The sequence below is a fragment of the Pavona decussata genome, unplaced genomic scaffold (genome assembly GCF_977016875.1).
Source record: "Pavona decussata unplaced genomic scaffold, jaPavDecu1.1 SCAFFOLD_85, whole genome shotgun sequence".
Lineage (NCBI taxonomy): Eukaryota > Metazoa > Cnidaria > Anthozoa > Scleractinia > Agariciidae > Pavona > Pavona decussata.
The window spans coordinates 185,671-212,500 of NW_028145503.1; the positions used below are offsets into that span (position 1 = coordinate 185,671).

Sequence of the window (26,830 nt, forward strand, 5' to 3'; positions counted from 1 at the left end):
TTTGATCTAGGTTCAAGTTACTCCTATTTAAGACAGAGTTGCTTCTATTTGTAGCCAACTTTGTTTGAGAAAATAACGTGATGTGACGCCATTGGACAGTTTTGGCGACAACATATCAGATGGTAAACAAGCCAGGCAAAACAAGGCAAACCTGGGAAATCTGTTACTCGAGTTTTTTTTTTAACAGAGTGTCACTGTCTCACAGTGTTCTTGTGACCTGTTCAGGGGTAGCCAACCGCTTATTTCAATGCAACTGGATTGGATACAATTCAATATTAGAACCGATTCTATTATTTTCTCAAAGCGTTTATCGCAAATTCGACAAAAACGTGAAAGAGAATTAACTAGTAAATATCCCGAATCATTAGCTGCCTTTCAAAATAATCCCTGTGAAAATACGCGAATTACAATCAGGAAAGATGTAAAAGCGAACTTGAATTGATGAATGACAAAAAAGTTGAAGGTTAATTATACGGGCAAGGGCACGATGGCACGAACACGGAGAAAAGAAAAGTAAATATTTTTTAAACCTGGAAAAACGTGACCACATTAAGAAACATATTAGAAAACTATACATTAGTGGAGTTATCTCTACCGATCCTCTCTCGATAATGAACGCGCAAAAGCAATTCTACACTAAGTTGTACAGCAGTTCCAAAACAAAGCTAGACACTCCAGATGCAGAAATCTTCTTTGAAAATCCATATCTATCAAGGCTATCAAGTGAAGCAAGTGAGAAATGCGAAGGAAAAATAACAATTGAAGAATGCCAAAACATTATCAAAACATTCCAACTAGGTAAGATTCCTGGAAATGATGGTCTGCCAATTGAATTTTATAATGTCTTTTGCTCATCAATCGGTGAAATGGTGGTTGAAAGTTTTAACGAAGCTTATAAAGAAGGAGAAATGTCTTACTCACTAAGGCAAGGTTTCATTACACTTATCGAAAAAACAGGTAAAGACTTACTACCTACTACTGTTGACACTAAAATAGCATCCAAAGTAATAGCAACACGAATTACTAAAATTCTACCAGAGATAATCCACAGCAATCAGACTGGATATGTTTCAGGTCGATACATAGGGGAAGCAGCTAGATCAATTTTAGACGTCATGGAATACACTAAAACATTCAATATTCCGGGTATATTCTTATTCAGAGATTTTGAAAAGGCATTTGACAGCCTTGAATGGAATTTTATGTTTAAATGCTTAGAAATTTTCGGCTTTGGTCACAGTGTTGTAAGATGGGTAGAAACATTTTATAGTAATGTATCCAGTTGTACCATAAAACAACGGATCTTTTACTGCTAATTTTGAGTTAAACAGAGGTGTTAGGCAAGGGGATCCCTTGTCGCCATATCTATTTGTAATCGCAATTGAGATTTTAGCTGCTGCAATTCGAACTTGTACCGATATTAAAGGAATTAAGTTAGATTTAGAGGAATGGAAAATTGCTCAATACGCAGACGGCCTCACTGCTTTCTTATCTGATTTAACAACCGCACAAAATCTCTTTAAATTACTTGATCTTTTTGGGAAACTATCAGGTTTAAAGGTTAATTATACTAAAACATAAGCAATGTGGATTGGTTCGAGCCGTAATAGCCCCGAGATACCCTTATCTCTAAAATGGCGCAAAAGCGTAAAAGTTCTTGGGGTACACTTCAGTTATAACAGAGAAGTGTCATTACAAAAAAACGTTTACGACAAGATTACCGAAATTAAAAAAACAAATACATCAGTGGAGCTGGAGAGGCCTCACTTTATTTGGTAAAGTATCTATCATTAAAAGTCTTCTTCTCCCTAAATTGGTATACATATTTTCTATCCTCTCACCTCCCTCGGAATTTATACCGCTGATTCAAACGTTGATATATAAATTCTTATTGAAAGGGCCTGACAAAATAACCAGAAGAGCTACAATTAATAGTTCTGACCATGGTGGGTTAAATCTCACTGACCTACAGACTTCGATCAAGTCTCTTAGGTTAGCATGGATTTCGAAAATTTTCAATCCTAAACCGTCTCCATGGAAAAGTTATCTTAAACATTTGCTTAAACCTTTTGGAGGTATTTTCTTTTTTCACTGCAACTATAATATTAATGACTATCATATTAATTCCATTTTTTATTTTGAAATGCTGCAATGGTGGTCTGAATTTCGCTCAAGTTTTGCAACGGATTCTAAAACTTTGATTCTATAATTTGGAATAATTGTAATATAAAGATAAACGGCAAACCTATCTGTTATCATAATTACATAAATACTGGTGTAATTTTTACCAGCGATTTAATGTTTTCTCGGAGCAAAGTTGAATCCTTTAACATAGCAAAGGACAATGGACTAATGGGCTCAAATTACTTGATGTGGTCTGCTATTCGTTGCTCTGTGCCGAAGCATTTAAAGGGAAGGGTTCACATTCCAGCGCATGTGCATGAATCTAAATGCTTTATTCTCTTTCTTATCAACTTTATGGCTTTGAAAATCCCACTCACTTGTACTTCAGTAATCACATTCTATAATTAGTCCAAGCAAAATGACTGATGACCAAAATTCACAGAAAATGCTAATGGTTTGTACTCATACTGTCGATTTTGAATTTAGCGTTGACCCGTAGGATTTATTCCACCGTTGATGTATTTACAGTTATTTGCATGCGAAAAAACGCAATCATATGAAAAAAATTACCACCCGAGTTACCTATTCCCTTCCGAATGGTTCTTAAACAACGGATTAAATTAAACAGGCTTGGGTCATAGCGAGCAAAGGCGAAAACGTATTTTGATTCATGGACATGCGCAGAACCGTGAACCCCTCCCTTTAAGGAATCTCATCGTCGACAGAAACGTTTAAAATACACTTGAGTTAAAATGCGGTAACAAAGATTTTGATCTTATCTCGAGCAAGAGGAGTAGAAACTTTTATGCTTTTCTCATTCAAGAAAAAGCCAAACATTCAAGAGGTTAGGTTTTAACCTAAGTGAAGAAGAGACTCGAAAAGCATTTGTGCTGGTAAAATCAGTTGCACTTGAAACATTTGTACAATGTTTTCAGTTCAAAATTTTAAACAACATTTTGGTTTTGAATACCCGGTTAGTAAACATCGGAAGGATTCAAAGTGATCTTTGTGCGTTTTGTCAAACCTCTCGAGCGACGCTAGAACATTTCTTTTACCTATGCTCTTTTTCAACAGATTTTTGGACTAAATTTGAAAACTTTTGGTTAACAGTAACCACGGAGCAAATAAAACTGGAATATATTAATATTATTTTAGGAGTATTAGATGAGAGATCTGACCTGCTCAACTACCTTATAATTTTACGTAAAATTTGTTTGTGGAATTGCCGCAAAAATAACCAAATCCCTCTCTTTTTGCCTTTCGAAGATGTAGTCAAGAGAAAGTATGAAATTGAAAAGCTTATAGCCTTGCAAAGCAATTTAAGCTTAAAACATTTTCAGGCAAAATGGAACCCTGTTTTAAATATCAATCCTAATTATTTTGTAAAGAAGTAAGTGCCGCCCGTTCATTTTTTTTTTTTTCTATTAAATAGCATTATGTAAATTATGTAAATTTATATGTATATTTTTGATAATTTAAATCCCTGTATTGTAACTTTATATAAAGTATCTTGTAAATACAGAAAGTAATTGTGTAATTAGAGTACAATGTAGCGTGAGTTTTGTATTTTCAGTTGTGTAGACAGAATATCTGTAGTATTTGTAGTGTTTGTAACTGTAGTGTTTGTAATTGTAAAAAAGTGTTACTCTGTTCAACGTTCACGGCAAATTTATAGAAAACGAATTTTTGACCTTTTTCTGATTCAAACCAATCTGGGAAACTTTATGTGCATATGTGTATTAATAACAAGGGTGGCAGTGGAACATGTACAGTGATTTTCCCCGAATTCAATCATTTAGTTACGTAAGAGCCAAATGCTCCTTCACACTTAATATGCGCATGCGTGGGTGTTTACGCGCGTTCATCCCTCACCGCCCCAACCAAACCGCCTTGAAATCCGTACAATGCGACCATTCAGTGAGAACCATTGAGAAATTCTTTTTAATAAGTGCTTTTTGTTCATCATTACGCTAGGAGTAACTACAATCTCTTGAACTGAATTTCCATCACGATCAAAAATGCAATCATTAGGGGCTCAACTAACCGACTCACCTGTCCAAGGAGATAGCTGCCAAAGTTAGCGCTGAAGCCGTGGCAGTTAACGTAGACGCGGGCCACAGGACGCGACACATAAACGCATCGTACGACCACACGTATCCTCGTTCCTCGAGGACCAGGTCGAACGGTATGCTAAGAAGAGAGGTAACTAGATAGCAGGCGTTTAGATTTAGCAGCAGCTGAGTGGTTAGAGGACGCTTGCCGGAGACGACGGTTGCAAGCCATTGCCGACCGAGCTGAACTTTAAAATGCCGAAACAAAAAATCAGCTCTATGGTTTTTAATTCTGGTGAATCGCTGGATAAAGTGTCCGAGGATGGGTTTGAATCGATGAGAGATGTCCCCGAATTGATGAAGATGAATTAGGGATTGAGGGATCCACTGTAATTGGCTACACTGTAGTGGTCTCCCTGCCTAACTATTATATCTTTGGTATTTTTTTTTGTTTCTATTGTTTGTTTCCATTCTGTTTGTATTTTAGTTAGGCGAAGCTAAATAAATAAATTAGTTTCCAGAGAAAGTCCCTCTTGGCTTAAGCTTGCGTTGAAGTCCCTTTTTGAGCTTGTTACCCTTTTACTGCAACTCTAGGCAGAGTCACTTACCAAAGAGGACACAAGTCTGAAAATTTGTGAAATGTTTCGTAGGTCTGGCTCAATGGGATTAAAATGTGAATGTTTCATATTCATTGGACTGATAACCCGAAGAAAGAATGATTTCTTTAGTCTGTGTACAACAGTTCGAACAGGTGTTCATTCATTCGCCGTCAGTAGGGTTCAAGAAAGAAATTGAAAACGTCTTCTTGCGGTCCTCTTTCTTTTATCACCAATAAGGGTAATGTCAGTTACTTTATATAAAAAATAACTTTTCGTAAATATGAACCACTATCAAGCATTAACCACTTTTATTCTTATAATTACGTATGCAGACAATGTAACGACAGCGATCCACGTAAAATACTTGTACGCTTATCCGATCAGCTTGTTTCCTAGCTACGCTTGTTTACATAACATCACGATTTAAACAAGAGTATTTCGATGAGATTTACTGACTTATTTAACTGGAAGATTCATCGGATTATAAATTCTTATATGGCAGTCATAATTTTATTTTATACCATAAAGCCTTCCGTGCCGGAGAGGTCCGTGAGGTGTTCAGAGTTTTTCGAGAAGACTTCCAGCTTCCACTTATCAGGCATCTCTTCCAACATCGCAAATGCAACAGGCAAATATTCCTGGATGTCTGAAGGCATTGGCAGTGGGCCTGACGAAAGGAAAAAGATGGACAGTGATCATGAGTGTGCTGCACGATGTGCAACTCTACCAATGTTAGACTAATTAAACACTACTTTGTGTCTTGAGAGGTGCATGCTTTGATTAACATCGTGAATTTGAAGCCTTCCTTTGGGTCTTAAGGGCCTAATGCGAACAGGGTAGAAAAAATTAGACACATAAGTTTGAAGGAAATTAATTAACGTTTTACTAAAGTACGCTACCAACACCAACCCAATTTCTACGGATCCCTCTCCCCTCCCCTCCCCCCTCCTCCCCCTCGCAGAATAGCACGCAACCAAAACGACAAACTAAACCGTGCGAAATCTGCATGCGCAATATGACTTGAAATTAAACTGACAGAGATTCATCCTCCTGAATGAATTCATAGTTCCAGAAAGTGTGGATGGCTTTGATGAATTGTGTTAAAAACTGGCGGCAATTGATGTTGAGAGCGAATCGTTTTAAAGGGGATGAGAGAACTCGCGTTTGTTTTGAGGTACCAAGCTGTTAACACTGACTGACATTTTTGTGTTTTCTCCAGTCGACTTCAATCTTGACTTGCTCCGCTTCTAGCGGTCAAAACTACACATGTCATCTTACAACTGCATCTCAACAAACTCTCGACTAACTCCGACTATTTTCAACTAACTAGCATCTTGAATATCTACAATGATTCAGAAATCTTTGGGTCAAACGATGGAAGTAAACCTCAATATGCTTACACGGCCATACAATCCAATAACGGGTATTTCATGAAAACTCGAACAGAAAAACTGTTTTATAAAACAGACTGTTGAAATATAACGATGGAAGCCAATGACTCGGCAAGAACTCCCAAGCATGTCTATTTCAAGAACTAACGCTAGTTAAAAGAACCAAATAATAAACCAACCAGACGACAACCTACAAAACGTTTATGTAAGATAACCTAGACTTTGAATTAAGTGCACCTATTGGTTCATTTCAGTGAATATTTGTTCGAAAGCGGCCTGAACCGTCTCAGAAATCGGGTTTTAGTCGTAAAGAAATGAAATCCACAGTTTTGTTCGGTAAAATGTTTGCTCCAAATTTCGTATGGATGGAAAAGTAATTTCTTTTGTTTTCGAAGGGACAAATGTGTCGTTAAAAATGTGAAAAAGGGTTAGCCAGGACTTTTCGTAAAACAAACAACAGCTAGTAAATTCGAGAAATAAAATTTGAGTTTATCAATTGTTCTTAAACTTAAATTTTCAGCATCAAAAAAAAATCAATCTCTATTGCAATTACACAAATATGTCTTTAAAAGACGAGAAAGCGACCAGCTAGGAACATAGGAAAATTTTGACGTATTTTGCTTGAATTAATGTAAGTTCTCGTTCGGTTACCCTGCATGTTTGGATCACAAAATCAGTCAACGTGACGGGCACAAGCTCTTACGCCACAATACTAAAATAACTCAACCAAATAAGGGAATTCTATTTCCTAACTATACACACAGTAGGCATCTTCTTAATCTCGTACCCAGATCTTCTCATTCTTCAGTAGAGAACATCTGGCAAATCTGTTTTCATGCGTCATGTGACACACAGCAAAACTGCATATGGTCAACATTTGTAGCAAAAACACTTTGCCCAGTTAGCTGGTGGATTTTCAACTAAGATCAATTTATTGCTATAAATTTCGGCAATATTTGACCCACCGTATTAAAAAAGATTAATGAGTTTAAGTTTCTGGGAAAAAAAGAAAGGCGCCGCTTCAGTTTTGTTGACAGTGGTGGGCAAAGTTCGCGCGCTATATTACCCAACAAACGTTTTCACAAATCTTTTAACAGAGGGACAACACTCTTTGGCTTTCGGCAAATCTGTTTACTTTAAATTTGAACTCTTGGCCTGTCCGGGACAGTGTCACCTAATTTTAGTGTCACTTTCAATAGCCAAAAACACATAATGATATTTGTACAGACGTAAACGTCAAAATAATGTTTCAGTTTTGTTGACAATAATTTACTAGTGCACAGTAGCTGTATAATTCATCCTTGGCTGCCGATGGTCAGGAAGGAAATGGAATGCAAAATGGAAATCATTGGCCAGTGTTTTCAAGTTCCTCCTATGTATCCTGAAATGGCTAAAGCCGTTTTATAGTTTATTCTTGCCCAGACAATTCATTCCATATTTTTTCCCCGTAGCTCCAAGAGCGATTTTGTGTCTAAAAAGCGGTCCAAAGTCAAATATTCGAACAGTTTTGAGAAACATACAGCAAAATCTCTGTGAAAGTGTCCCATGTTTTGAAGACGCTTTAGCAATTAAGCGATTGCTAGGTATTGTATAAAAATTATTTCCTTTACCTTTGTCATCAGTTGATTCAGAATGCTCCTCCATCGCCTTGAGTGGGATCTTGTCCTACGCAAAGAAATATTTAAAATATTATTAGAGATAGATACCTTGTAACGAGAAAAGAGTATTGTTTAAACAGAGTAAACTTAAATATATAGTTAAATGTATTTACATTAACAAACATTATGTACCTCGCCTTTCATAGACATTGCAGCACAACGCACGACTCTGCAGAAATCTTCAGTGTTGATTGACTGTTTCACGCTGAACACTACTGATTGAATTTTAAACGAAGCAAGACAATCTATTTAGAGGTGTGTGTACAGTGGTGAGATCAAATTTCGTGTTATTTTCCATGCCATGAGACTCATTGTATCACAATTAATTTTGCCTGTGATGTTGTGATGAGTGCGTCTATTTCACATGTCCAAAACATGATCAACGTTTGTAAAAAAAAAAAAAAAAAAAAAAACCGGATAAGACCAAAATAATCAGGCAGATGACAGGAAAACTTCCACAATTCCATTTCTCGCTCTTAGGTAAAGAACTTGTACCAACACATTCTGAACGACCTTGGTGTGACCTTGGACAAAAACTTAACTTTTAATAATCACGTTGTAAACAATGTTTCTTCCTGTATGTCAGTATTAGGACAGATAAGCCGTGTGAAACATGTTTTCAAGGAGGATTTACGAACAACGATCATAAATGCTTTAGATTTTAGTAAATTGTACTATTGTTCCTCCGCGTGATCAAACACTACTGACACAAATATTAGGAAGTTGCAAAGTGTTCAAAATTTTGCTGCCCGCAGATGACAGAAAGACTTCCACAATTCCATTTTTCGCTCTTAGGTAAAGAACTTGTACCAACACATTCTGAACGACCTTGGACAAAAACTTAACTTTTAATAATCACGTTGTAAACAATGTTTCTTCCTGTATGTCAGTATTAGGACAGATAAGCCGTGTGAAACATGTTTTCAAGGAGGATTTACGAACAACGATCATAAATGCTTTAGATTTTAGTAAATTGTACTATTGTTCCTCCGCGTGGTCAAACACTACTGACACAAATATTAGGAAGTTGCAAAGTGTTCAAAATTTTGCCGCCCGCATTGTTAGTAATATTAAGAAATATTATCATGTAACTCCAGTGTTATAAGAGGCTAAGATAGCTCCCAGTAAAAACCAATTTATACTTCATGGATGCCGTTATGGCTTTTAAATGTATGACAAGCATGGCCACAGAGTCAGGTAGTCAGGTAATAAATTTATTTTTAGAGGTAACGTAAGTGGGCGGGCGACTAGAAGTTCACAGCATTTGAATATTTCATTATTTAAAACTAAACCGGGGCAGGGATCCTTTTCGTATAGAATTGTTGATATATGGAATAACTTACCATCTGCAATTAAGCTTCGCCAGTGTTTGAATAGTTTTAAGTGTAATTTAAGAAAGTACCTCCTGAAAGACTTTTTACGTTAAGCTACCCCCTCACCAATTTTTATCTAGTTTTTTTTTAATTACTTAAACTGATTATCATTTTTAATATTTATTTATGTATTGTAAATATTGCAAATGTTGTTTTAATATTAATTTACAAATTGTAAATTTGTCACTGAAAAGTATTGTACTGTATTTTATTGTATCACAGTTTCTTTTAGATTGACCCAAATTGAGTAACCCATTAAGCCGTTACAGTGATTACCATCAAATTTCTCCTTGTAATATCAATGGTTTTTCAACCCCCAGGTCAAGAGAATTAAGAATACGATCACCCAAGGCGATTTTCTTGATATTTGAATAACTTCTCCCTTGTAATTTTCTAAGAAAAGTATGGGCAGAAGATAGGAGAATTTTTCCTTTAATATTAGGGCTTCAAGGATTAAGTTTGCCCAATCGCATGCTCAAACGTCTATTCGAACTAAATCAGGCCAAAAAAAAAAAAACGCCAAATCGCCAAGAAACGTGTGATAAGAACATAAGAAAATTTTGAGATACTTTTTTTGAGACGTGCTTTGTTCTTTGGTTAAAAAAGGAACAGCCTTCAATTTCTTACACCAATTTTAAAGGAGGTTTAAGTTTGGTGTTGTATATCACGTTGGGAAACTGTCAGTGTCTATTTTACGTTGGTCTTCTGGCTCAGGACAAAACTAAAATTATAATATAATAACGTTTTAAAGTTTTCGTGAGGTGTGACAGTTTAAATTGTTATCACGTTTAAGCTTTGCAACAGAACAAATACAATAAAAGGTACATCATCTGGCCTCGGATCCAAGGAGAGTTAAAAATTTTACACTGAACCTCCGGGAACGCTGCCAATAGAGAGATTAAGAATGACGTTTACGGCAAACGGCAAACGTGAGATATGGCCACGTGACCATGTTTATCCTATATTTGCCGCTTGCTGTTTACAGTTTTCCTGTCAAATCGAGTAGTTTTGCGTTAGTATCAAAAGGCTGTAATTAGTTTACGCTATTCTCATCTTTGAACTCTTCATTTCAAGAAAAAGTAAACGCGAATCTCACGTTATTACTTTGCCGTAAACGCGATTATTAATCTCTCTAATGACACGGTCTTTTCCCGTGAAAGCGGCTCGGCTAGTCCGTCGGCTAGTCTCTAAAGCGCGCGCATTCACTGTCTAGTTCGTGGTCACGTGTACAGTAGAACGAGGGCGAAGAGTTTAACCATTTACACGGAACATCCGGGAAACATTGCCAATACCGGATTTCTCCGTAAAAGCGGTACGCCAAGTCCGATTGTTACGGAAGTGAAGGTTTTCACCCTCCACAGCGCGTGCATTCATTGGCTAGGTCATGGTCACAGGTACAATACCACGAGGGTGGAGAGTTTAACCATTTACACTAAACATCCGGCTGGAATGGAACGCTGCCAATTTTAAAATTTATTTAACCCTGCATTAATTAACACTGATCAATTAATACCCCCCCCCCAAACCGGCATTAATTAACACTGGTCAATTAATACATCCCCCCCTCCCCCCCCCCCCCCCCAAGGCGACTTTGATATTTTGATACCCAATGTAAGTGGTACTGAGTAATAAAAATAATCCTTGGTGAGAGATTTGAAGGGTTATACTGACGTTTCCTTTGTACATAAACTGCAAATGGTTGTTGTTTCCAATTGCGTATATGTATACGAAAATCGTAACAGCGGATAAAAGATAATAAGTGAGAGACCATTGTTGTTATTTGAGCAGCTTTGGATAAGCAGTTGCGAACAGAAAGCCTGAACAAAATAATCAAGATTGAAGGGGATTCTAATCTATGACCTGTGCGTTACTGGTGCATTGCCTACCAATCGAGTTAATTATATGTCATATTTTCTTTGGTGAACTAAAACCACAAGCCAAATACGAAATGGAGACTTCGTTTTCAAAAATGAAGGAATTCGATTACAAAGCAAAAACTTACAACAGTGTTAGTTCCTAAACTATATATTTATTCAACAGATGACCAGATAAGCGTTTGGTTTGTTACCGATTACGTACGGTCACGTGTTTTACATCGCGGAAAACTGATAAGAACGTAAGTACAGTACTGAGTCAACTCTCGTTTTTGCGAGATCACTCCCTAATAGCGGGGTGTGGGGATCATCAGAGGTGGAGGCCTGGGGCTTGAGATTCTAGTTATATATGAGTTTATTAGTTACCCAAAATATTTTACTATCTTGTAAGATCTTGTAAGACTTGACAAGCTTACAAACAGTAGTGAATCTGCTAAGCATTCATTCATTGATGAGGGCTTGGTCTCTCCTAAAGAGTCTGGAAGGAAAAAGCATATTAAAGCTGAAGTGAAAACGCAGAGTCTGTTGTACAGCCACTAAAGAGATGGGTACGAAAATAAACATTCCAGAAATCTTTGGAAGTGTGTTTTGACAAATGACGAACATCAGACTGCAATTAAAACACAGGGCGCCCACACAAACTGTGTGACCGTTTGTATTTTGAATTTATAGAGGAAATGTATGGGAATGTCGAAAATCCTCGTATTATCGTACTAGATTGCGATAAATATTCTCATTTAACATCAAAATAAACGTATTTTAACCCTAAATGTTGTGTGTTGTCGTTCTTGAGGTTGAAGACGGCGATTTTAGCGATTTGAAGGGTTCGGCGTTAGACGTTCACCCGAACGAAACCACATCAGCCAACTTTTCATCGGATTTTCGACAAAATGCACTTTTTTCTGTAGTACTTTAACTTAATTTTAGAGGAGGCTCGATTGCAACTCAATCGAGCCCTTTTCCGGCACATGTTTCTCATTTTGATCTCAAAAGTAATTTCTGTGCTAAAATGCCATAGTGCTCATAACACAGAAGTGACCTTTGAGACTGCATGGCTTAAAACAGGGCTCTATTTCAAACAAGATACTACTATGCACAATGTAATCTGGTCACAGAAGACTGAAACAAAAGGTGCCAAACATGAGGCTTAGTTTGCATGTACTGTAGTTTTTAAGTCGAACCTGTATTACACTGCACTGCACTGTCACTCTCTGGCGGTCAATTGTCAAAATCCAAAATTTCTTTCCTTTATGACTGTAACATTTTGACCTTTTTTAAATGGTCACCTCTTTTAAGCGGTAGTGGTCATCCTTTACTAAATCCCAACAAGCTGTTTTTATACTGTGTTGACCTGTTTTAAACGGTCACTTAATAAAAGGAATCCACTCCAATATTGCAACAAATGGTATTCCAGGCAATTGAATTTGTTGCAACCTACCTGAATGCTGGCTATAAGATCTTGGCATTAATGTTTTATTAAACCATTTCTATACCATGCTTTATTTGTCAAAGCATTTTATTGCTGCAGTTTTTTTCTGAGCAACCAAGCGATTTGTACATGGGTGGGGGTGATGTGGGATGGTATAAGACAGCAAGAGATGGCTGTACAGTTTAAAGTTTGTGAGGGGATTCGGGTGGCCTGATTTTTACTGAGTGTTTTTGGACTCATACAATATGATTCCCAGAAGAATATTATTTTGAATTGTCCTCCAATCTACGGTGTACTGAGTGAAAGGTTTTTTACAATTTTAAGGTGTGTCAATGTTTGAGTTTGAAAAAAGCCTGCAGGGAACTTGCCAGCAATATTTCTTATAGTTCTTCTAGATTGTCAACCAAATTGCTATTTTCCAACAATGCAGTGTACAAATAAAAAAAAATTAACATTCTGTTTCTTCCTGTTTTCTTGTTTGTGGAGATGATACTAATTGTCTTGTTGGTGTTGAACTATGCCGTAAACACCATGCCAAGAGCAAATTATCTTTATTCAAAAATAAAGACTGACTCATTGGACTGACAAAAAGCTTTAATTCAGTAAACAAGAGGGTATTTTACTGATTCCAATCTTTGGAGTTTAATTGTTTTAGCAGCCATTTAGTGGCAAGGCTCAACATACATTTGTAAAGATGTGGCTGATTTTCTTTTGGTGATCTTGAAAACTGACATGATGGTTATAATTATTGATTCTGTGGTGCCTGATCTGCCATACTGGCCTTTTTAATTTTCTGCTCTTGTGGAGCGACCGCTGCAACGTCTGTTATTGATCTTTCCTTGAGACACACTACATGTATAAATCATTTCCTTGAAACTATAAAAAACATAGCCTGTGAACAGGCTCCCAAGTGTGGTATAAGGCGAAGACAAAAATGGTGCTTGGAGAGGGAGTAATAAGGGGAGTGAGCTTGTGGACATTCTTGTCATGCCATGGAAACAAAGCAGCTGAATTCTACTGGAAGTTGATGGTCAAAGGCTCTCAAATCATCTTTTCTGTAAACTTGAAGCTTTACAAGGTAACAATGGTTTTGAAACCTCTCTTTAGCCATTGGCAGTCAGTAGTTTTACTTTACAGCTGTATGTCTCATTTCTTTGCCAATTACTACAAAATTCCACAGCTTTGAACTGTTTTGATACCATTTAAAAGAATGGGAGTTATTCTCTGCTACACTGTAGGCATGTGATACTGAAGAAGGGCTATAACGTTTTGACTGCTTGTATGTCGAAAAAAAGGTACACGTGTAGCTTTTCTCTGCTAGGCATGTAATATTGATAAAGGGCTTTAAGGTTTTGACTGCTTGTATGTCAAAAAATGGTGCACCTGTAGCTACATGTACATGTTTTCTCTGCTAGGCATGTAATATTAATAAGGACTTTAGTGGTTTGTCTGCTTGCTAGTTTTGCTTTGAATAGTGTCCTTTAATGGTTTTCAATTTAGTGCTGAAAACCTGAGAGTGTATTATTACTCTGACCATTCACAACAGACATAGACAGCATTTGGTTTGGCTTCCCATTGTCGAAGAACAATAATAATTGTCAGTGATGTGAACTTTGCCACCAAATCATAGAGCACAGCTGGTGTAAAGCAAAACCAAGGCAAACATGAAATTGCTTTGGACACTCAATTGAAAACTGCTGAAAAAATATTGCCTGTATTCATATGTCACTTGTCACTAGGACCAAAGAGCACAACCTGTAGGTGCATCAAGGCAAAAACAAACTCTGAACCCTCCACAATCCATACATGTATATATTAATCCCAGAAGTTAAACTGTCTTGTTTATTATTACTAGATACACCATGGTACATGTACATGAACAAGGCAAATGGAAGTTGAAGTGAAAAGGCAGGTGAAAAAGAGCACCACAAGCAGATAAGTCAATGCTGTATAATGTAATGTTAAAGGGACACAGTCACCTTTGTGACCACGCTGACCTGGACACTAGTTTTGTCAGTTTGAAAAGCGTCTACCTCAACCGCCTGCGTCGACTAAAATAACAAGAGAAATTAATCAAAAACATTGGAGAGCAAATCACCATGATATACATGTGTATTTGGAAAATCGCATTTTCTCAACCTGACGAAAGATTCGTGCGGAGAAAATCCTCGTAAATGATTCGAACTTCGCGTCATGACTGCATGGTTTGGGGCTCTGACGAAGACAAGCTTCGGTACACAGTCGATTATCTCATCGACAAGGACAACCTGTAGTAGAGCCTTGTTTTCTACGGGTCAAGCAAGCGTTCTTGCAATGACATGGGTTTGGTTCCTAAATTTAGATATTCAGGAGAAGCTGTCGAAACGAAATTATAAAAGCAAAATATATGATTGAAAGCAGAAATAAAGCTTACCAGTCGTTTCACTACAAAGTAGTTTTGTTACACTGCAGTTCAGTTGATCGCTACGTTTTAAAATTGACACTTTCTGTAATATTTGAACTCAACTTGCTTCTCATGCAAAAACGTAGAAACAGCTAAGATAATTTTTCACACGACTGGATACCGAAATAACAATTAAATGATTCTTTGACTTTAGAGGTATTCGTTGACTTTTTGCTTTCCCTGGACAAGTCCATCAGTAAATTATTCCATGGTATCAAAGATATGAGTGTTCTAATAATTATGACATTAGGTCTATAATCGCTATAACAATTTTGACTGGCAAATACTTTGACTCGACAAGATTTGACTGTTTAGATTTTTCAAAGGATGCGTTTCTCAGCGCGAGGGCGTGCAATGAAGTGTGATATGCAAATCAGTTAATAAATGGTATCTAATGCGCATGTGCACCAGGTGACTGTGTCCCTGATCTGTGTCCCTTTAATACATGTAATTAGGATAGTTCCTAAAAGGTGATTACATTTGGTAGTTTCACATCTGATCTAAGATATCAGAGACTGATCACGAAGTAATTCTAATTTATTGGTCACGACCAGCACACATTTGTGCTGGACAAATTCCATGCTTTTGATAAAATTATATTATTTTAGAATCTACAGCTGCTGAGAGAAAATTCAAATTCAAATTTGCCATCAAACCAAATGAAGAATTGTTTATCTTTGTTACCCATAAACCTGTTAGTATACCAGAGTTTTCCAGGCTTTCTCAACATTGCATTAAAGCCTGGAAATCCTGGTTCTTGCACGGTCGAGTCTGGTTAAACTCTGGTAACCCTGGTTATTTCTAAAACCTGGGTTAACCAAGTTTTTGCAGGACCAGGGTTACAAGACTTACCTAGAAAACTAGGGTTAACCAGGCTTTTTTCACATAGGGTTCAAGCCTGGTAAGACTGGTTCTTGAAAACTCTAGAGCTTTGTTAAACCCTGGTAACCCTGGTTATTTACGGAACCCGGGTTGCCGAACTTACCAGGGTTACCAGGGTTAGCCCGGTTGACCAAGACGTCTGGGAGCCTGGTTATACAATGGTAACCCTGGTTATTTGCAAGACCAGGGTTACTAGACTTACCTGGAATACCAGGGTTAACCAGACTTTTTGCACATAGGGTTCAAGCCTGGTAAGTCTGGTTCACGAACCAGGATACCCTGGTTTTTTTACCAGGCTTGAACCAGGGTATAACCCTGGTTTTACCAGGCTTTTGTTGCCAGGGTAGAAGAGAGACACTCTTTAGCTTAGTTTTCCTGTCCCCACTTACCCATGGCAGCTGTAATTTCTCCAAATGGAAGTAGTACATGAAACTGCCCGGATGTGATCCAACACGTTTCTTTAAATTCGCGATTTTCATTGTGTATGAGATGGATTAAGTCTTAAATAACAAAAACCTATCTTCCTAAAAAATGTTAAGGTATCTCTGACTCCATCCAAGTTAAAGTCGGCCTTGTCAATGATGAGGCTCTAATGTCACTGTAGCTACTCCGCCAACAAGCCGCAGTCGTGTAAATTAATACAGATCGTCCTGCATATATGGAAATATATTAATCAAAATTTCTTATCAATGGGGCTTCGCGCGGGTGCCTTCGGCGCGCGCGCAGCTCCGCTAATATATTAACAATCGTGTGACAGAACTGTTTTAAATATCAAACGTTCGTGTTCAGCAGACCGAAAGGGGTCATTTTTTGTTTTTTATTTCATCACTTCTTTTAAAGTCTTTAAGATTTCAAGGTAACTTCCAACACCATTTGTTAGGAATCTGGATTATTCTGACTGGCTCAACTGCAATTATTGCAAAGTAAATGAATACTTTCTGTGTACAAGAGTTAGAACAGGGGTTCATCCATTCGCAGTCAGTAGGGTTCAAGCAAGAAATTTAAAATGTTTAGACCTCTTGTAGCCTTCCTTCTTTTGTCACCAATAAGGGTTGCATTAGTTACTTTATGTAAAAACGGCTTTCAGTAAATATGAATCATTTCCAAGCATTAATAATTTTTATTTTTACGCATGTAGACAATGTAATGACAGAGATCCACATATAATACTTGTATGAATCAGTCCGGTCAGCTTGTTTGCTAGATACGCTTGTTTACATAACATCACGATTTACACAAGAAAAATTTCGATGAGATTTACTGACTTATTTTCGGGAAGATTTAACGGATTATAAACTCTTGTAGGACAGCCATAATTTTACGTTATCCAAGTATTGTTTCAGTGCTAGTGCCATCTGTCTGAAAAGTGAAAGATTGATTTCTCCACTTATCAGGCACCTTCTCCAGCATCACAAATGCAACTGGCAAATTTTCCTGGATGTTTGAAGGCATTGGTAGTGGGCCTGACAAAAACAAAAAAATGGAGAGAGGTCGTGAGTGTGTTGCATTGGATTTTTCAATTTCAATGTCATAGTGTGCTACCTGAGGTTCTAAGACAACTAATTATTGTCCTGAGCGGATTTCAATTGACTGTCGAAAGTAATTTCGCAATTGCTTTGGTTTTTCTTTACTTCGCTCTGTAATTGGCCAGCAAAACACGTGCCACCCTCTCAACAAAATCAATAGCCCCTAGCTCGCACGCGTTTTCCCACGTTCTGGCGTCGGATGTGAGGGTATATCTTTAGCTTGGTAAATGAATGGGAATGGGAATGAATTGGGAATGATGACACGTGCATACTTGGAAACTGAAAAGAAATCCGAGTTCTCCTATCATTCCGATTACTAGTTCGGATGCTCTACCACCGAGCTACAGGAGACTCGTTGGAGCTAAGGACATTAAACTAGGTTCATGGGACAGGCATCCTGCATACTGCTAGGATTTGAATGTCGAACGTGTGGTATGTGAAATAAATGTGATGGTATATTTCCAGCCTGGAGAGTGAATGGGAATGATTTATTATTCTAGAAAGTGAGACAGGCATACTCGGAAGAAAGAAATCCAAGTGTTCCTATCAGTCAAACCTAAGACCTCCCGATTACTAGTTCGGATGTCATAGAATTGTAAACCGCCAGTAGACTTGATATGTGCGGTACATAAGAAATTATGAGTGACACCAGAGCAAACAACCTTCTACAACAATTGCAATTTATTATAAGAGAAGACACTTTTTACAATATTAGTAACCCATAATTAGCAAGGGCTATTCGAGGTAGCCGGGGTAGCATGGATTGTTGTTTACATGCTCAAAAGGAAAAGAAAATTAACAACACAAAATGGATTTATTAAACAGATAGAAAAAGGAAATAGGAAACTAAGATCAACGTACTTGACATGTCACGTGATCGTTTTTGTGAAAAAAAGCAAAGATTTCACAGGTAGGCGACGGTTTTAAGAGAAAAAATTAAACAAAAACGCGTTTCTAATAAAGATCTAAATCACTTAAATATCTAAGTAAATAACTTCACGTTTGGAATGATCGTCCGTTGTGCTCCAAAAAAAAATTATCAGGACAAAGGTAGGAAACTCAGTAGTTGAGTTATCTATATAAAAAAAATTCGCCGCCGTATCGCCAATTTTTTTGGTCACGTGATGTGTTACGTGATCCAAATTATACTTTAAGGCAAAATAAAACATCGAGTTTTATATTCAAGGAAAATTTCATTTTGTTCTAGGCAGACAAACCGAAAATATAGAGGATCATTCATGATTTCTGAACACCCTTCAAACTCAGGCCTTAAACTGCTTGAGGTCGGCAAGAACTCCCAAGCATGTCTATTTTGAGAACTAACTCTAATTAAAAGACCTAAACAAACAGACGACAACCTACAAAACGTTTAGGTAGGATAACCTAGACTTTGAATTGAGTGCACCCAAGGATTCATTTTGGTAAATATCTGTTCTGAAGCGGCCTTAATTTCCTCAGAAATTGGGATTTAGCCGTAAAGAAATGAAATCCACTGTTTTGTTCGGCAAAACGTTTGCTCGTATCGATGGCAACCTAGTTTCTTTAGTTTTCGAAGGGGCAAGTAGGGGCAAATGTGTAGTTAAAAATGCCAAAAAGGGTTAGCCTGGACTAACAAACGTTATCAGATCACTGAATCTTGTGTTCAGGTGCGTAAAACTTACAAGTCTCCGTAAGCGGAAACAAAACAAATCATGTCCTATGTCTTGATTTTTTCTCACGTCGGCCGTTGCTATAAGATATTTGATAAACGGAAAAGTCGCCGCTTTTGCTTGTAGCATTTCCACAACGACTTACTGTATTAGCGTAATTTGCAAAGCGTTTAACGGAGTGTACTTTTTTAAACGGTTCCGTTTTAACGTTTTCTTTCAAGCGATACTTGTTTCTTTACTTCTAGCATTAACGTTTTGGAGCGTTCATTCAACAGCGAATTTTCACTTGAATTTTCGATAAAAAATCATGAAACTTCGCTATTCTCAACAATATTTCACTCGAATAGATGTATTCGCCGGCTTTTTGAAGAGTGGCAAGAATTTCCGTTTTCACTGAGACAATTCATGCGGTTGCGTTGGTTCCCCGTCAATTCGTTAGCCCTTTGTGCTGATAATTTTGCCCGCCACTTCGGCCCAACTTACAGCTTTGCTTGATGAGGTCGACTTCAGTCCCTATTTTTTTTTCCGATAATAATTAATTAAAGATTACAAAATCGACGTACAACAAAAACCGCAGATATCCAAAAAAATTGTGATTACTCTGGAACACGAGACGAGTACGTGCAAAACTGTAAGAAAATTTTCACAGAAGGTGACCGGAAGAAAAAGTGGCTTGCAAAATGATTGGCTAATTTTTAGGCGTTAAGGGACGGTACTAACTTACAGGCGTTAAAGTCGTTATGCAGCGGTACTTGGTTGTGTGGCGAGAATTTTTTTCAAGCGCTGTTTTCTCAAACTTTTAGTAACTTGGAGGAGACACTTTCAAGAGCTACAACTCAACAATGATTTGGCCGCTTTCAGTCAAATTTGGCCAGATGCTAGAAAAATATATAATCAACAAAAAACTGTCGATAAATTCGATAGTTCTAAAACTTCTTTCCTTGAAAGCCATTTCCGTGCGTTAACTCCGCATGGTTTCTTGCAGTTTTGAAAATGTTTTGTAACTTTTGAACGCAATTGAATTAAGGAAAACCTCGACACGTTTTTTAAACATGCTTCTGGGATCCTGACGAGGAGAAAGAAAAAAAAACTTACAAAATATCAAAGTCGCATTGAGTCGGAACTCTTGAACGACGATCTGGATCTGCAAGTTTGGACTTTTGCGGAAAACCTGGGAATTTATTTTCTTGGAAAAGCAATGAAAGCTTTCATTTGATATAGGGTTTTGGGTATCTGTGATGTAACTAAGAGGTGCTTCATCCGTTAAACTGAAGCCACCCCTGAAGGTACACACTAACCTTAAATTTTCAGGGTCGGAGCAAAGAAATCTCTATTCCAATTACACAAATATGTCTTAAAAAGACTGAGAGAAAGCGACCTGGAAACAAAGGAAAAATTTGACGTATTTTGCTTGAATTAATGTAAGTTCTCGCTCGGTTCCCCTGCATGTTTGGATCATAAGATCAACATGACGGTCACAAGCTATTACTTCACACCATTAAAATAACTCAACCAAATAGGGAAATTCTATTTCCCAAGTCTTTTAAGAGAGAGACAACACTATAAAAAAATGTATGTTATAAGAACTTGTCGCAGTTTAATAAAACTTTAAGTTAATTTTAAAAATCGATACAAGAAACACCTATCACAGAAGGCCTGAAGTGTCAAGATAATTTGTTTGTAAGTCATTCGTCTAGGCGTGTGGAAAGCAAAGGAGTGAGAGGTTGACGTGACTTACATCGGATGATTTTCATCGACCAATCACATTGGAGAACCAATTTACCAGATGTTTTTTTCCGAAGACAAACATCCGGACACGAGAATAGATAGTGACTGAAAAGATGCCTGTACATGTTTTGCGGCCATGCTGACTTAATAAATGTTTCTCAGAGGGTGTCACCTATTTTCAGTGTCCCTTTGAAAAGTTTAAAATAAGCAAAGACTTCAGTTACTTTATTTTATTTTAAGAATTAGTTAACGAATCAATAATTAGCTATGAATAGCTTTTGCAATACTTTATTTGTTATAGTCATGCAAATAAAGCTTGTTGTTGTTGTTGTTCTTTGAACAGCCAAAAAACATATTTGTACAGACGTAAACGTCAAAATAATGTCTTAATTTTGTTACCAATAACCCTATTAGTGCACAGAAACTAGTATCATTCATCCTTGTGTGCTGATGGATAGGATGGAAATTGGTTGCAACTTGCAAAAATCAACTAGTGCTCTCAAGTCCCTCTTATGTATCTTGGAAAAATAGTTTAAACCTTTTTTAAAGTTTATTCTTGTGCAGAGAATTTATTACATTTTTTCGGCCCTCGCTGCTCCAAGTGGAATTTCGTGTTTCAGTTTCGACAAACCAGATACAGCAAAATCTACGGATTAGCGCCTTTTTAAGGCCCGTTTAGTTACCGGAAATGGCTTTAATTTGTCAGTTGCTCTTTAACAGAACAAGAGGTCAAATGCAAACTAAAACAAAAAAAGCGTCGGTAAGCCACATGCAGAAAAAATCGACAGTCTTAAATATGAACTCATCATTTGAAATAAGCTAATAGATGGGACAAGGCTCCATTCAGTGTATCCACCTTTTAGGACGCAAGCGTATTCTAAATATCGATGATTTCAGAATTATTGGCTTTCAACTAACGATATTTTGGTCCGTTTAATTTTGGAATACAACTTAGTTATTGCCCTGGCATGGCTGGCGAACACTTCTATTCCTATTTTTTCTCTTTATTCCCATTTATGTAATCAGGCGAGAGCATCAGTCAGGAATATTCAAGAGAAATATTTCTAATATGTTTTCTTTTATTAAATGTTTGCTCAAGTCAATTTTCAGACCACACGCTAATCTGTTTAGATTCATTAGTTGACATTTCAGGTCGTAGAAATTTTTAGGAAACATAGACCGTTCTTCCTGAACTAATGAAGTTGCCGGTTTGTCGAGCATCCTGGAGTTTAAAATTGTTTTCTAAAACACTTTTTTCGTTCCTTGACGAAAAAAAACTACGTCAGTCCCATGCTACTTTCCTTTTAGGTAAAAAAACGCCGAGGCCATGAAGTCAAGTTTTTCTTCACGTAATATGTCAAAAACGAGGGCGAGTGCTTTATCACGGGTTCCAAATACTGAGAAACAGATGAAAGCACGAGGCCGCAGGCCGAGTGCTTTCATCTGTTTCGAGGTATTTGGAACCCGTGATAAAGCACGAAGCCCGAGTTTTTGACATGTCTTCTCAAATGAAACAATGAGAAATTAATCTCATTAAAATGCAAATGTTTGATCTCAGATGAAAAACATGTTTCATCTCAGATGAAAACCTGGTGGTGTTTCATCTGGTGTTTCATTGGGGTATCAAGATTCATCCACCTGACCGAAATGGAGGTCATTTATTGTCTTTTGACTGCATGAATTATTAATGAGTTTGAGAATGTACAATCAAAATTCTCAAAGCGATTCGTTCCCGATAAGAAACTATAATAGTTCCTTTACCTTTGTCATCAGTTGATTCGGAATGCTCCTCCATCACTTGGAGTGGGGCCTTGTCCTGCGCAAAAGAAATATTGAAAATGTTATGAGAGGTAAATACTTGTAACGAGAAAAGAAGATGAACAGAGGAGACTTTTTGAATAGTTAAATGTGTTTCCATTAACAAACAATATGTACCTCGCCTGTCATAGACATTGTAGCACAACACGCGACTCTGGAGAAAACGTCAGTGTTGCTTGACTGTTTCAAGCTGAACAATTACTTTAAAAGAAGCAAGAAAATTTATTTAGAAGTTTGTGTACAGCATTGTGATCAAATTTCGTGTTATTTGTCATGTCATGAGACTCACTGTGTCACAATTTTCTTGTATGTGATGCTGTGATCAGTACGTCTATTTCACATGCCCAGAACATGATCACGGTTTCTTTTAGATCGAACCAAATTAACAGTGATTAGCATCAAATTTCTCTTTATAATATCAATGGTTTTGCAACCCCCGAGGTCATGAGAATTAAAGATTTTATCACCCAAGGCGATTTTCTTGATTTTTGAATAACTTCCCCCTAGTAAATTCACAAGAAAAGTATGGGGAGAAGATAGGAGAATTTGTTCTTTAATATTAGGGCTTCGATGGTTAAGCTCGCCCCGTTGCATGCCCAAACGTGTATTTTCATTCGAGCTTAATCGCACCATGAAATAAACACCAAAGCGCCAAGAAAGGTGTGATGAGAACGCAAGAAAATTTTGAAACCTTTTTAAAACGTGCGTTATTCTTTGGTGAAAAAAGTACAGCCTTCAAACTCCTACACCAAGTTTGACGAAGGTGGGTTCGGATAAACGCCCGCCGAAGGCGGTAGCCCCTAGGGAGGATCCAGGGGCATGCTCCCCCGGAAAATGTTTAATTTTAGGGCCTCTGAAATGCGATTTCTAGCGTTTCTAGGGGCAATTTGAAGTGGTTTAATTGCTCTAAAGTCACCTCCATTTTTGTGCCAACTACAGTAGTTTAAAGGATGGATTTTCTCAACACTGACAGTAATCGAGACGGATAAACATTTTAAATTCATTCAAATTTAAAATTCATGATTCCTTTAAAATGGGATCAGCCAGCAACATTCTCCGGGGTTGTTGGACTGCAAATTTCTGGACAACAGCATCATAATCCATGGGTTACTTGTGGTGAATATTCATGAGCGCCAAGCCAGACAATCTTTTCTGTCGTCTTGCTGAGAATTTAAAAGTGTTGACGGGCCTGCACGACTCCTGCAGTTCGCAAAAAGATTGGTCTTAAAGCCTTTATAGTTTATCTTTAATCTTGATCATGTAGGGAAAAACTCAAATATACTGAGTGGAGATTTTCTTTTCTTTCTTGCTTTGTCCTCTTCGACATATTAAGTCGTGAGTTGACGTTGAGGAACGTTTAACTTAAAATGCTCCCGGCGCAATCTTTGACTCACTGAGAGAACGATCCACAACTCTGATTTCCAAAGAACGGCGTGGCTCTACGCAATGCCGGAATTGGAATGATTGGCAGATTTGGCATAAACTGTCAGTTTTGGCGGGACGTGTAAGCGTTAATAAGCAGTAATTTTATAGCTCAAGGGGACGTACTAGAGGCCATTTTCAACTAGGCACAAATTTGTCTTGTTTTTATTGCTGTTTTCGCGTACAACGACACAAAGAAATATAATTTTCAAAAGATATATTTATTAGCTGAGTTGGTTCACTTTTTTTAACTACGCGATATTTATACGTTTTTTTACGTTCAGTTTAGGGGATTCGACCGAACCACCCGAAACAACCCTAGATCCGCCCAAGTTGTTTATCACCTCACGAACCTTTCAGTGTCTATTTCACGTTGATCTAGATCTTCTGGCTTAGGATAAAAATAAAATTTGAATATAATAATGTTTTAAAGTAGTCGAGAGGTCTGACATTTCAACTGATTTACTTTAAATTGTTATCACGTTATAATTTTGCAACAGAACAAATGCAATGAAAAGTTCATGATCCGTTCTCGGTTCCAAGTATTTATCACCGCTTATCTAGATAAGACGCCATTTGAACATTGTTCATGTTACTGACAGAGAGTGAACTTGACTCGGCAGCACTAGAAAACATTGCCAATTGATGTTGAATAGAGTGTTGCGTCGCAAATGTTCCCTGACCTCAAATGAACACCAATGTTGTGTATCACTCAACACATTGTAAAACTTGCCAAAATATGGTTTTGGACTGGGGATATGAATATTCGTCGTCCGGCATGAGTCAACAGACATCCTGCACGTAATTTCGGGTGTCGAGGAGAAAAATGGCAGAATAAAGATCGCCTCCAGCTTTCTTGTAAAAGAACTCTGCTTTGTTATCAATGAATTGAGTAATAAAACAATTATCCTGCTCAATGTTGCGGAATTCCCCCTGTTTTTGCTCAACTCGGTCTACAGCCTCGTCGGCTAATTATCAGGTGAATTACCGCGTGATTTGGCAGTATAATTATTAATTAGTCGCTTGACCAAATTTGCATTGTACAGGTGATGGAGTATGATTTTCCAAATACTTGACGCCATTCCTACGATAAGAAGAAATTTCGTGTGTTTTTGAAAATATATTCCAGAGTAGGTTTTTGGAATTCAGATAGTATCCACATTGAACTGAAAAAAGCTTCGCCAAAACGTTCATACATTGTAAGTTTTAGAACACATCCACTATGTGTTGTCCAGCAATTATTAGATATGCTAATGAATGCTTTGACTTTGTTGGAAAACCAATTGTTACGTAACTGAAGGTTTTTGCTTCCACAGCGCGCTCATTCATTGGCTAGTTCATGGTCACATGTACAGTTGCACTAGGGCGGAGATTTCAATCATTTACACTGAACATCCGAGATCAGTGCCATTCCCCGTGAAAGCGGTACGCCTTGTGCGATTGTTAAGTAACTGAAGGGATTTTCTCTCTACAGCGCCCGCATTCATCGGCTAGTTCATGGTCACGTGTACAATAGCTCGAGGGTAGAGAGTTTAACCATTTACAATGAACATCTCGATGGAATAAAACACTGTCAATTTTAAAATTTAGTCATGGTGCAGCTCATTGAATTAAAATGTTTCTAGACCAAATACAGGAAGAAAACTCTTATTCACCTCCTAAGTAATGATTATAAACAAAAGTTTGCTCACTGCTTGGAATAAAGTTTCCAAATTGTAAAACAACGTAAATCGACTTCCGGTTGCCGTCCGTCATGGCCTACACCGCATGGCCTACCCCACGTGTTGTCCACACCCGTTCGAACAGGTATTCATCCATTCGCCGTCAGTAAGGTTCAAGCAAGAAATTAAAAACGTTAAGTTTTCTTGCGGTCTTCTTCCTTTTATCACAAGTAAGGCTTATATCAGTAACTCTTATGTAAAAATTAACTTTCAGTAAATTTGAACCACTACAAAGCATTAAACACTTTTATTTTTACGTATGCAGACAATATAACGACAGAGTTCCACATAAAATACTTGTACGATTATCTGATCAGCTTGTTTCCTAGTTTACGTAACAACACGATTTAAACAAGAGTAATTTCGATGAGATTTTACTGACTTATTTTACTGGAAGATTTAACGGATTTAAACTCTGATAGGATAGTCATAATTTTGCGTTATCCATGTAACATTTCTTTTGCTCCTGCTTCCCACGAGAACTGACTGAAGACTCCCGGCTTCCACTTATCGGGCACCTTTTCCAGCATCGAAAATGCAACAGGAAAATTTTTCTGGATGTTTGAAGGCATTGGCGGTGGGCCTGACGAAAGCAAAAAGATGGTTAGTGATCATGAGTGTGCTGCATTGATTTTTTAATTTTAATGTCGTGATGTGCAGCTCTACTAATTATTGTCCTGTTAGACTAATTAAACACGGCTATGGAAATTCTTTACAGGATAATATTAGAAAGTCTGACAACAGAAAATTATTCAAAAAACAAATACATCAAATACTAGTCAACATTTTAAAAAAAGAAAATGCTTACCTTACACCTTCTTCAATTCTTGAAATAATGAAAAGCTTTTAAATTTGTTACAATCCTTTAATTTCTATCAGCTAGAGAATCCTTTTTGCGTCACTGGCTTGTTTACTACTTATTTAACTTTTATTTTAACTTTTGTATTTAGTTTAGTATAGACATACCTACCAGCCTCGACTAGCCGTAGCTATTTGCGGTTAGGTATATAACCAGCTTGTAACTTTCTGTTTTAATAAAGTGTTGTTGTTGTTGTTGATAAGAAACTATAATATTTCCTTTACCTTTGTCATCAGTTGATTCAGAATGCTCCTCCATCGCTTGGGGTGGGGACTTGTCCTGC

At 37.4% G+C, this 26,830-nt stretch overlaps 1 protein-coding gene and 2 long non-coding RNA genes across 9 annotated transcripts in view; all 3 read right to left on the reverse strand.

The window, feature by feature from the left end:
* The window catches only part of LOC146475116 (uncharacterized), a 46,640-nt gene extending 38,117 nt beyond the window's left edge, over nt 1-8,523 (reverse strand). Inside the window, exons 1-3 of one of the 5 annotated variants that reach the window (XM_085116078.1) lie at nt 7,956-8,191; nt 7,776-7,830; nt 5,296-5,441 (exon numbers count right to left, since the gene is read on the reverse strand). In XM_085116078.1, the coding sequence (XP_084972204.1) occupies nt 5,296-5,441; nt 7,776-7,830; nt 7,956-7,973 (219 nt within the window). In that variant the 5' untranslated portion in view covers nt 7,974-8,191. Of the gene's footprint in view, nt 1-5,295; nt 5,442-7,775; nt 7,831-7,955 lie in introns of all 5 variants that reach the window. The other 4 variants (XM_085116077.1, XM_085116080.1, XM_085116079.1 and 1 more) reach the window with 4 other exon arrangements.
* An 8,401-nt stretch (nt 8,524-16,924) lies between these two features.
* Nucleotides 16,925-22,834, reverse strand: LOC146475117 (uncharacterized). Its single transcript, XR_014865978.1, has 3 exons — nt 22,663-22,834; nt 22,489-22,543; nt 16,925-17,287 (listed from the first exon to the last, which is right to left on the reverse strand). It is a non-coding gene; the product is annotated as an uncharacterized LOC146475117 (long non-coding RNA).
* A 2,716-nt stretch (nt 22,835-25,550) lies between these two features.
* Nucleotides 25,551-26,830, reverse strand: part of LOC146475118 (uncharacterized) — a 79,528-nt gene continuing 78,248 nt past the window's right edge. For all 3 annotated transcript variants that reach the window (XR_014865954.1, XR_014865953.1, XR_014865952.1), the window contains exons 2-3: nt 26,772-26,826; nt 25,551-26,271 (exon numbers count right to left, since the gene is read on the reverse strand). This is a non-coding gene — a long non-coding RNA (uncharacterized LOC146475118). The remainder of the gene's footprint in view (nt 26,272-26,771; nt 26,827-26,830) is intronic.